The sequence below is a fragment of the Coffea eugenioides genome, chromosome 2 (assembly GCF_003713205.1).
Source record: "Coffea eugenioides isolate CCC68of chromosome 2, Ceug_1.0, whole genome shotgun sequence".
In the NCBI taxonomy this organism is placed as follows: Eukaryota; Viridiplantae; Streptophyta; class Magnoliopsida; order Gentianales; family Rubiaceae; genus Coffea; species Coffea eugenioides.
The window spans coordinates 33377731-33390125 of NC_040036.1; the positions used below are offsets into that span (position 1 = coordinate 33377731).

The 12395-nt window shown below is 36.8% G+C and overlaps 1 protein-coding gene across 1 annotated transcript; it reads left to right on the top strand.

Annotated features, from left to right (window-relative positions):
* The first annotated feature begins 8123 nt into the window (after window positions 1-8123).
* On the top strand, window positions 8124-11689 carry LOC113764112 (60S ribosomal protein L13a-2-like). Its single transcript, XM_027308174.1, has 2 exons — window positions 8124-9051; window positions 11448-11689. The coding sequence occupies exons 1-2, from the start codon at window positions 8739-8741 to the stop codon at window positions 11522-11524; spliced, it is 390 nt and encodes a 129-aa protein (XP_027163975.1). The 5' UTR covers window positions 8124-8738; the 3' UTR covers window positions 11525-11689.
* Window positions 11690-12395: the final 706 nt, after the last annotated feature.

A 12395-nucleotide genomic window follows, 5' to 3' on the forward strand; every position in this document is an offset into this window, starting at 1 on the left:
TCCCAAAAAATTCATCTACTGAGTTAAATTATTTAAACCACGTGATAACGCCTCCGTCCCAATAATAAAAAGCACGAGGGATAGGGGATCCCCTTGCCGTACACCCCTGCTAGGTCTAAAATATCCATGAGACACCCCGTTAATTAGAATCGAGAACCAGACATTCGAAACTAGGTGCCATACCATGTCTATAAATCTTTCCCCAAAGCCAAATCTCCGCAGAACAGCAATAATATGCATCCAAGACATGCGATCATATGCCTTCGTCATGTCCAGCTTTAAAGCCACATTACCCCCCCTCGACTTCTTACCAATGTCCATCACTAGCTCCTAGGCTAACAAATAATTTTCCGTGATGACTCGCCCTTTGACAAACCCCGTCTGTTGAGGGGAGATGAGTTTTGGTAAAATCGGAGCTATTTGGTCCACCAATATCTTGGAAATCAGTTTATTAAAGAAATTACAAAGGCTGATCGGTCGAAACTTGGAGAAATCTTAGGGATTTGAAACTTTTGGAAGAAGCACTATAGAGGTAGACGTTACAAACCGAGGTAGTTCTGCTCCATAAAAGAAACTCACCACTGCCCTATGTACGTCACTAGCAATGATGTTCCCACGCAAATGTAAAGAATCTGCCCGTATACCCATCCGGGCCTGCAGCACTTTCCCCATCCATTACAAATACAACTTGTTTGACTTCCTCTAGTGTCGGCGTCTCCGCTAATATCGAATTGTCTTCCCCCGTGATCAAGGATGGAATTAAATGTAGTAGTCCACCCAAGGCGTAGTTCGTGTCTCCAGAAAAAAGATCCAAAAAGTGAGCGATCGCCTCATTTGCTATTGCATCGTCATCCTTCACGCATTGCCCATCTGCCTTCCTAATTCTGTGTATCATTTCGTGCACTCTCCTCTGCTTAACCACTGCATGAAAGTATTTGATGTTCCGGTCCCCACTACGAAGCCATTTCACTCTTGCCTTCTGCAACCAAAATTGCTCTTCGATTGCTAGCGACCTCGTAAGTTCTGCTTGAGCTCTTTGTAGCTCAATCTGCGCCTCTTTCGATGTTTCATTCTCCACAGCCGCCTCTGCTCTCAATACTCCCGCCTCTGCCTCCCGGACTGCATCAAATACATGCTTATTCCAATCCTGAATGCCTCGCCATGTCGCCAGCAATTTAGAACACAAGATCCGCAAGGGGGAACCCTGCATGTCCTCATTCCACGCACGTCGAATTACCTCCAATAGGTCTGGCTTTGCTGCCCATACATTCAAGAAGCGAAAAGGCTGTGGTATTTCTTTGATTCAAATGTTCATTCAAATTTTCTTATAATTGTTTAGTTAATTTTATAATTATTTGAGAGGTGTTTAAATACTTCAAGATGTAATAGATAGGTAATATTTTTTTTAAAAAAAATTGTAATTAGATAGACCAATGTAACAGATAGGATAAATAGGTTTATTTTATCATATTTTTCCACTTTAGATTGTAATTAGGTCCCCTATTGTAATAGATAGAATAGATATGTTTATTTATTTTTTATATATTTCCCTATTTTAGATTGTAGTTAGATTCTTCGTTTTAATAGGTAAGTTTTGTGTGTTTATGTGGCTTATGTGTTATATACTTTACCCGCTTTCCTTAAGATTTTTGTATCTAGATATTATGCTTACGTGTTACGTGCTACGTGCTCTTATGTGTTTATTTGTTTTAATTTATGCATTATTTGTTTTACTATGTATTATTAATGCATAGCGTCACCACACTAGTCCAACGCTAGTTGTGGCTTCTCCCTCCGTCTACTTGCTAGTCCAACGCTAGTATGGTTCTTTAGAAATAGATTAATCCAATGCTAGACCCTTAGATCGTTCATGCGTTAAATTCATCTCTTGCGTGATATTCATTACATTTTCATGCATATTTTTTTAGGATTTTCTTTCATTTGCATGATATTTCCTATTATATTATCCTCTACCCCTTACCATCTATGTGTGTTAATCATATCATTTAAGATTGCATCTCATTTAAAAATTGTAAATTATGTTAGTTCATTTGCTTGTTCATATTAGGAGAATTATTCTTTGAACATGGATATGGACGATTATAACACTTTGGTTTAAATACCCCATCGATCCCTGTATAAGAAAATTATGTGACGAGTTTTTGCTTCCCGTACCCATTATGCTACATTTCTTTTCCTTTGATCACTTATACCTATGTATATAATTTAATTTTCTTTTTTTTTTCTTTTAATTTCATCATTCGCATACTCGTGATCCTTTCAAGGAATTATTTTGGCCTTCGCAATTAATGCGATTGGTATTAATTAAACCCTTGAATGGATATTTTGTCCCTCTCGACATTTTTATAAATTTAGATCTGCATCCATGTAGGAAATATCCAAGTATGATAAATTTAAGAGTTAGATTAAGAAAGTTTTTGATTAAACCTCGCAACTAACTTAGACTAAGTTGAAAGGGTGTTTTAGGTTTGAGTTAATCGAACCTTTACCTTCTCTTTTTTCAACCGTGACTCCCGAACTCATTGTCTCTTATTTTTCAAAGACTCAGAGTTGTCGAAAAGGGTTTTATTTTATTTTTGTCAAAAAAATACTTTTAGGTGACTTGGTACACCAAAACTCAATATCAAGTGGCGACTCCTATTTTTCTTAAAAACCCTTTTTAGGCTAAATTTTGGACTCAAATTTTCGCATTCGTTAAAGTCCCATTCTAGGTCCTTTTTCACTTATTTTAAAATAAAATCACATCTTTTGTAAACACGATTTTCATCGGAAAAAAATGGGGCGCGACAGTGTGTCTTTTAGATCCAGGAGTAGTAGGAGTATTCTCAGCAACTCTATCACCAATATTACTCTTCATATTTGTACACTATACATTATTGAAAACGATAGATTAGCAACTGATGATTAATATTAATACTAAAACAATATTTCTTACCACTTCAGCTACTGGTGGTGTACTGGTTGGTGTAGTACGTGTAACTTGATATGCTTCATTGGGAATGAATGTCTTTGCATTTGAGTAATCCAATCCATTCCAAAGGCCTATCCCAGAAAGCAGTCCATTTTTAGCAGCGCTCTTCTTGCCTCGGCCTTTTCTCTACCCCTACCATTCATGTTTCTTCTCTCTCTACCCCTAACATCCCTTCCAATTCTAGCAACACCCCTTCCATGCCCCCTTGCACTAGTAGTTGGTGCAATAGTTGTTTCTTCTCTTTGATGAGGACCAGTAGTCCCCTTGCAAAATGGAAAGAGTTGTTGTTAGTTCAAAATTAAAGCCAAATAATGGTCAAAAAAGTAGTTGAAGTTAAAGTTCATACTTGAACAGTAGTTGATTTCCTCTGCTTTATGAATACACAACCATAATTTTTGCATCTTCTTACATTGTGACTTGTATGATCACAATGACTACAATGAATTGGTATACCCCTTTTTGACAACTTTCCTGAAGTAAGTTCTTTATCTAGCCCTCTTCTCTTAACCTTTTTGGGTTTACCAGGGGCAATTTTTATGCGAGGTGGTCCTATGAGGTCAAAATTGTTGTTCACCTAAATATTCTTGTTTGGTATAGGCATAATAACTCCCTGATATGCTCTTTTGTAACTCTTCACTGAGTAATAATCATCAAGAAATTGGTATGGGTCCTTATTATTTTGAATGAAACCAGCATATGCATGTACACAAGGTACTCCAGCCATTTCCCATTCACGGCAGGTGCATGTCCTATCATTTGCATTAACAACAAATGTTCCACTAATATTGCTCATCTCATACACCAGCCTATTAGCAACTATTGCATCAAACTCAACCACCTCTCTTCAAGTTTCTGAGCAATACTTGGACAAATATGAGATTTCACCTTAGATATCCACTCTATCTTTTCTTGAAATTTGCACATTATTTGTCTCCTAATGGTTTCAAACATGGTTAGTACAACTTCATGCCTAGCATCCTTAATGTATTGGTTAAAACTCTCACATATATTGTTGTTCAATAAATTACACTTAGACCTCAATGAAAATGTGTGTTTGGCCCATAGGTTTGTTGGAATGGCTATCATCCATGCATGTGCCTTGGTGACACTAGCTGTAGCTCTCTCTTTTTTGCTTCAAAATGGTTGGGCACATGGGCTCTTGTAACTACCCAAATAATGTCCCTCAACTACTTATCTTTGAATTTCAATTTGAAATTGGCATATAATTGCCTAACACAAAACCTGTATTCAACTTTAGGGTACTTATTCTCAATGCAATCAACTAGTCCCTGACAAAGAGCATGCAAACTAATGAATGAGTACATTACTATTTAGTAAATAAATATAGAATGCAAAAAATAAGTTAAAGTAATACTGACCTTTTGCCTATCCGAGAGGAATACCCAACCTTTTTCAAATGGAGTGCCAATAGCTTCAGTTAAAATATCCAAAAATCAACTCCAGCCGTCTTTGCATTCGGACTTTGCAAGAGCCATTGCAATTGGAAACATTTGGTTGTTACTATCTTTACCAATAGCAGCCATTAGATGGCCTCCCATAGCTTCTTTCAATTGACAAGCATTCAACCCAATTACAAGCCTACAACCATTGACGAAGCCTTCTTTTTGTGCAGCAAATATGATGAACATCCTCTTAAATATTGGGTTGGGGTACATAGCAGACCTCTCAGTCACCAAAAGAGCCACTGAACCTCGGTTTCTTTGCAAAATGGTTGCACAATAATCTCTTAAATGAGCATATTGGTCTGAGTATGACACTTTGATTGCCTCAGTAGCCAAGTTCTTAGCTTTATACACTTGAAATGTTGAGCATTAACTTAAACTTTTTCTTAACAAATTTCTTGAAACCTACCACATCAATCTTTGGATGGTTTGCTATATCACCTAGTAAAGGCTTTGACAACCACCTTGAATTTGCACTTTCGTTTTGATAGGACCAAGGGCATTCATGTGGCTCACCTTTAATTGACTTAATTTGAAGTGTAGTACTGCTGCCACTTAGGAGATCAGTGTTGCATACACCCTCCATCCACACTCCTTATTGCATATCACTATAGCCTTGTTTTTGTCATTTAAAAAAAAAAAATTAACCTCAAAACCATGTTTTATGGAGAACATCCTAACTGCAGCTCTAAAGTCATATATATTGGTGAATACCTGCCCAACCTCTAACTTAGGATTCTCCATATCTTTTTCCATATTAAATTTCAGAAATTCCTCTTCCATTTGCTCTTCCTCGGATGAGTCATAGGCAGCTTTCACCATATTATTATCACTGACATTATCAACCTCAATCATTTTTCCTTTCCCTTTTAGCTGAACATACTGATCATATTCTTCACCAATCAGCTGTCTATACTTAACATAATATGATTCCTAAAAATGACCTGCCCCCCTATATTTACTTCTTTTTCATCTGTTGGTCACATGCATCACTCAATACATCTCCATCTAGAAATAATTCAAAATTAGAATTTTGTTTAGAATCACTAGCCTTATTCTCATAATCTTCACCCTTATATGTAGCATTTGAACTATCACTATCATCCTCCTCATTAACTTGAATTTTCACAATCGGATTATCATTTGGTTGCTCAAAATTATCACCAACAAGGATCTTATCAGCATCATTAACTATTGGATGCAATTCACCTACATAAAGATCTATGGTATTATGATTTCTGCTCACTTCAAACATTTTTAGTACAATCTGGTCACTACTCACTAATAGTAATCCAATCTCCAAATCAATACCACCTATCCTATAGTACACAGGGGCCTCTTCGGCAATACCCAAACCTCTCAAACATTCCTTAACTCAAATAGTGAACATAAATCATGGTCTACATCCTCAAACTTATCCACATTTTCACCCACATACTCCAACACTGGTTCCCTAACAAAATGGCCTCCATGATGCACGCTTATTACATACGTTTGGAAAGCCATTATTTTGTTAAAAAAAATGCCAAAACGATATGCAAATCAAGAAAATTTACCAACCAGTTCACACCTCAGTACACACAAAAACCCTAAATAGTGACATACACAATAAAAAATTAATTCAAATATTAAATAAAAGGACAATTTCAGTCCCGTGATTAATTATTGTAAGTCAAGAAAATTTATCAACCAGTTCACACCTTAGTACACAAAAAAAAAACCCTAAACAGTGACATACACAATAAAAAATTAATTCAAATCTTAAATAAAGGACAATTTTTCAGTTACCAACTATCGTTTTCAGTAAAAAATTTCACAGTTAGGTTGCTGACAAAAATCATGACATCTATGGACCACATCCTCAAACAACAAAGTTTGTCGGTCAAATTGACTATGCCATAGTATAAAACCATATAAAAATAAAAAAGAATGTCTTTTTCATCCAACAAAAAAGGCAGCAAAATTGGCGCCACTTAGAAGACCGTCAAATGACTACCATCCACTCGCTTTTCATTTTTTCTTTGCAAACTATACTAGTAATTGCGTGAGATCACAACTAGCACTACAAGAAAATTGGTCATCAGTGACAACTTTTCTCTGTGACGAAAAAAAGTTGTCACAAAAGTGGATCCTTTATTGACGACTTTCTAACTCGTCACAAACCTCTAATGGGAGCCAACTCATTTGTGACGACTTAGAAAAGTCGTCACTAGTAAATTCCCGCCAAGATTTAGCAAGAGTGAGGGAGTGTTTAGAACACACAATAGTGACGACATTAAGAACATCGTCACTATTGCTTGGACTATTTACAGACGACTTTTAGTTGTCGTCACTGATCACTAAAAAAAAATTTATTAGTGACAACAATTTTTAGTGATAACAATAAGTCGTCACAAAAGGAACTTCTTTAGTCGCGACACCTAAAGTTGTCACAATTGCATCAAAGCAACTAAATGTTTAGTGACGACCCATTATTTTCGTCACAAACTACACCGCAAGAAATATTGTCATTAGTGACAACATTTTTAGTGACGACAAAAGTCGTCAGAAAACGTGGTTGTTTAGTGACGACAAGAAAAGTTGTCATAATTGCTCAAAGCAACTAAATCTTCAGTGACGACCTTGAAAAAGTTGTCACTAAAATGATCTATATAGTGACAACTTCTAATATCGTCACTGTCACTCTACCGATTCAGATTTAGTGACAAGAATTAATCGTCACTGTTTAAAGTACTTATTTCTAAGTCACTTTCATTAATTCTACTGTGCCACCCTAACTTTTGCGATTTAGCCCCAAATGTTGTAAAAAATTCCATTATGATACCTTAACTTTTACAATTTAGCCCCATATGTAGTACACCGATTTCTTTTATTCTATTATTACTCCCTAACTTTTGTAATTTAGCCTCATATGTAATTCACTAATTTCATTAATTCTACTATGGCACTCTAACTTTTGCAATTTAACACCCATATGTAATACACCAATTTTATTATTTCTATTATGGCACCGTAGCTTTTACAATTTAGCCCCTATTTTTTTATTAGGAAATTGCGAATAGTATCTTGATAAACTATGCATAAATATTTTATAATTTTCTCAAACTTAAGTAATAATTTGTTATAAACTCTAAAGATATATCTTTCATTACAATAGTTATAAGGCAGGCAGGTCTTTTTATCAATGGAATAAGAAATTTATGCCAGATTTATCCTTTGTACTATATGCCAAGTAGTATTAGCAAAGGAATAACAAAGTACTACAAAGTAATTAACAAAATAGCCTTCAGGGAGTGTAGTTTATGGGCAAATGAGCATTATCTATTCAAAGTACCAACTTTTTATGGGCATTGTAGACACCAAATTTTTAAGGTATTTTTGTTTACTGGTACTTTTATTTTTTGATTCATTTCATTTACTTTTAGTCTTTTATTTTTAAGTCATTTTTATCATTTAATTAAACTTTAATCATTTAATTTTATTTTGTTTGTTTTGATTCTAGGGTTTTGAAAAAGAAAAAAAAGTAAAAAGAAAGAAAAATCAAAGGGACAAGAATAAGACACATGGACCTTTTTTGAGAATGAAATCTTGGCTTTTCATTTTAGGGTTAGTTTTCAGGGCAAACAACAAAAAAAGCAGGGGCGGCACACAAGATTAAGGGGGGAGCTCTGGGGTAGAAGAGAAAAATCGAAATTGAAGAGAAAAATAAAGGCAAGGGAAGTCGGCTAAGAGCAGAGAGAGAAGACCGACAAGGAGAGAATGAAAATTCCAAACCCAAAATCCCAAAATAAAAATTCCCAATCTTCCTCAACTCGATCCATCCAAATTTTTTCAAAACGGTCCTTGATCATGAATTCCTAAATAAGCCCAGAATTCTTGCCGTCAATTTCCATGTCACCGCCTGAGCTTTCGCGGTCGGTCATCGCCACGATGACCAATTACACCGTCCCACCACTTCCACCACCGCACGCCCGGCCCCATTGCCATCGTTTCTGAGCTCCTCACCGCCTGGCACGCCACCAGCCTAGGGCCCGCCAGCCACTGTGGCACTGATGCAGCTCAATTTCTCCTTATTAAAGGGTGCGGATAAAAGTAAAAAAAAGAGAGGAGGTCGGTTAAAAGTGGTGGTGGTCCGATGAGAGGAGATCTGCCTCTCCGACGGTCTCGTTCGCTAGAAAATGAAGTGCCTCCGATTCCTCCGCAAGTGCATGAACACCAAACCTTCCCATAGCCCTATCCATTTCTGCGCCCCTTCTAGAATCCTCTGACGCACCATCCGAGGGATGATTCCGCATAAAATCAAGAGAGGAGCAGCTGCCCTGGCGAGGTTGAAGGTGTACGAGGGAGTACCTCCGCCTTATGATAAAACCAAGAGGATGGTTATCCCTGATGCTCTCAAGGTTTTGAGGCTCCAGGCTGGTCACAAGTACTGTTTGCTGGGTCGGCTATCGTCTGAAGTTGGGTGGAACTACGCTGATACAATCAGGGAGCTAGAGGCTAAGAGAAAGAAGAGGGACTTGGCGGAGGAATTGAAGCTCGCCGCACGCTCACGGAACCCACCATCATCGCCCGTGGATCTTCATCGTCAAGAGCTCTGTAAGTTTTCTATTTAAATTTCAGTTCTTCTCAAGAGTGTGAAATGGGTCTGCCGTGGCTTCATCCAGTGTGATTCTCCTGTTAATTGGCTTCATTTTTGAATACACATGCTGCATATGTTGATTGAGTTGAATGTCTTGATTTCTGATAAATTTTGGGGCTGATTGACTTCAATTTGAACAAAAATCTGATGAAACTTTTAATACCCCCAATCTGTTCGATGTAATGTCTAGCCGAAAATTCTTTGTTGAAAGATGGTTTTGTTGCATTTGTACGTTTGAAAGAAATCGGACAAGTCAGTGAGTTAGGTTGGTTGCAGCAGTTCTTTTGTTTTCTCTTTTGGTTGGCTGACGTATTGTTTCGAATGTCAATAAGGTTGTCTTGTGTCACTTCTGTCATTTATGATCTGCTCCAGAAGCCTAATTCATCAGTTTTGGTACTTAAATCAATGTTTGTTTCTGATTTTTTTTTAGAGTAAATTGTTTCGGCCATGGATTTTTTTTTTGTGGGGAAAAGCAGCTACTGGAACTCTGGTTTTGTATTATGATTTTGTTTGTTTGGTCCTGAGTGACTCGGTTTGAGTCTTGGGGCATTAGTTGGTGTATCTACATGCTCCATTGGGGCTTATAAATTCTGTCCCATGCATGCTGAAATGGTAGAGAAGAAGCTGCCGCATGATTCGTTAGTCATCGTGGGTTGCTGAAATTCATAGTTGCTCCAAATACTTGATTCTCTTGCTGTGCAATTAGGATAGCTGGTATAAAATTACTATAAGCTATGAAGATCTGACTTGCAAAGTGGCCTAAGGCAGATTTCGCAGGTCTTTCACCATGTTGCAAAAAATCAAGACTGAGGAGGGACATTTAAGAATTACTTCTGTCAACACAAGGTTCTAATCAGATGGTGTTTTGATCCTGGGAGTACATTTGTGGCTTTATCATAGTTTTGTTATCATGAAACAATAACATTACACAAAAAAAAAAAGCTTCAATAGTGTTTCTGTTTCATGATATTAATTTGAGGAGCACAGAAGGGCTAAAGAATAGAAAAGATTATTATTGTCATTTGGCCAATGAGTTAGCTAAAAACTTTTCATGGCCAATGAGTTAGCTAAAAACTTTTGACGGAACAAGATATACAGTCCCAAGTGTTAAGTGAACAATTTAATCAATCTCCGACTTGTGTTGGGTTGGGAGAATACTGCATTTGATTACGTGAACATTTTATCAATCGCTGACTTGTATTGTAAGATTACTGATTTGATTACGTGACTATTCTAAAAGGAATATTCCTCTTGTATAGCAGAGTGGTAGTATAGTAGTGATGGACGAACAAAACAGAAGATTTATTCATCTTTGACAGTATTTTGACAGATTAAAGAAACATTGCTGATGCCAAAATTGGTCTTCATTTGTGACAAACCTCCTCTTTACAACCGTTAACACTCCTCGTTCTTTGGTAGTCAACCAAGGCATCTTGTGTAGTAGATAAAGGCCTGCAATTATCACAGTTCCCAGTTTTTCCCTGTTTCCATCCATTGCAGCAAAAACATATCATTTCTTGACATCCAGGCAAAATTTGCAGAAACAAGATTTTTCTACCCCACCGATGTCTTCAGCAATCAAATTCGGATCATCAATCCAATCCACCAACTCTTTCCTCCTACACACACTCCTGTGCACTAATTTTTTTTTCCACAGACCATCAATCCATTTACAATCCTCCGGATGGCATGCAGGGTGGAATCCGATTCAGCTCTACAGACTTCAGTTCTAAATATTGCTTTTTCTTCATTGGGGTAAACAGTTTTGTTATGTCTTACCAGCCATGAGAAGAACTGCCACCTACCTACCTAGTCCTCCTTGCTCACCTGTTACACATACTCTCCCCTTCTCCATCTTCTCCCCTTCCATTAATTTGTGTCCGTCTAGCCTTTAATACCAGTATAGTACTGTTTGGTCTCTCTGCAGTGGATTGTCAGTTTCAACTTGAAGAATTAATGTATTTCTAGTATAGTATTTCACTTGAAGAATACCAGTTTAGTACATGCGAAATGTATTTCCTTCAAGTAGTTAAAGGGAATCTTCCTTGTTAGTTAGACTGTTGTGCTGAGTCAACAATCAAGTAGTTATTTTGTTATTCTTGAGCTGTATAAGAATGCAGAAATCTGGATTGGGCAACATGGAAAAATCATTTTGAATAATATCTCTCTTTCTTCTTCCTCAAGTCTAGTTTCTCTCCCCCTTATCACTCTATTTCTGCTGCAATTGCTGCATTCATTACGGTGGTATCAGATTAGTGAATGCTTGTTACTTTTGTTGTTTATTTAGCAATTAGAGACTGTTTTGCTTTTGTCACCTGATAACTTTACTAATAACTTTACTACTTTATTGCAGATATATTGCTCATTTTGGAGGTTTCGAAGAAGATTAGCAGTACGGCTTACATGTCGGCTCAAAAACTGTGGTTATAGTGCTGTCTTAAGTTTAGAAAATGTTTCAGAAGCGTAGGAAATGTTTTGGGAGGAATATGTTTTTTAGTGCAGCCTTGACGTATATGAGTAGTATTTGTTCTACTCAAACTTATGAAACTATTTGTACTATGATGTTGCACTTATTTATGACATTTGAATATTTAATATATTATTTTGGCATATTCTATTGTAACGGTGCCTACATTTGTTATTTATTAAACATTGCTGATATTTTCATTTTTTAGATATTATTGTAGTAGGAAAGTCATGTGTAAGGTGTTGTAAATGAGTAGTATTTTTCTAGGCAGGATGTCTTTATTGACAATTGTTATTGTCACTCAATCAAAACTGTCTATTGATAAGGGAATGTTGTCACAGTTGATCAGGGGTTTATTGACAACAAAGTCGTCACTAATTCCCCTATGCCCTCACCATCGTCCCTTCATGCATCACTTGCGTCACTGACAAGAGAAGGTGTTGTCACTAGATTTATAGCTTTTACTGATGACATATGTTGTCATAAAAAGTTTCATTCAGTGACGACCCTAAGTCGTCACTGTATAATTTCATCTTTTACTGACGACATAGATTGTCATAAAAAATGTTCTATTTACTGACGACTTTAAAGTCGTCACTGTATACTTTTACCGACGGAGATTCAGTGACGACCTTGCGACAACTGAAATGTTGTCAATAATGGTCATCAGTGACGACTTTTTGATTATTTGTGACGAAAAGTAGTTATCACTGATGACCAAAATTCTTGTAGTGTAGGTTTTGACTACAGTTGATCGGGAAAGAGAAAAGGAAAGGTCGCTGGGTTTTCTTTCTTTCCTTTGAAATTCTCTTGCTTTTTCTTTGCAAAATGAAC

What these genes read in the sequence shown, in the direction of transcription:
- LOC113764112 (XM_027308174.1), top strand. Translation starts at nt 8,739, where the DNA reads ATGATTCCGCATAAAATCAAGAGAGGAGCAGCTGCCCTGGCGAGGTTG. An exon ending in TCTTCATCGTCAAGAGCTCT is followed by an intron (nt 9,052 to 11,447) that starts GTAAGTTTTCTA and finishes ACTTTATTGCAG; the next exon opens with ATATATTGCTCATTTTGGAG.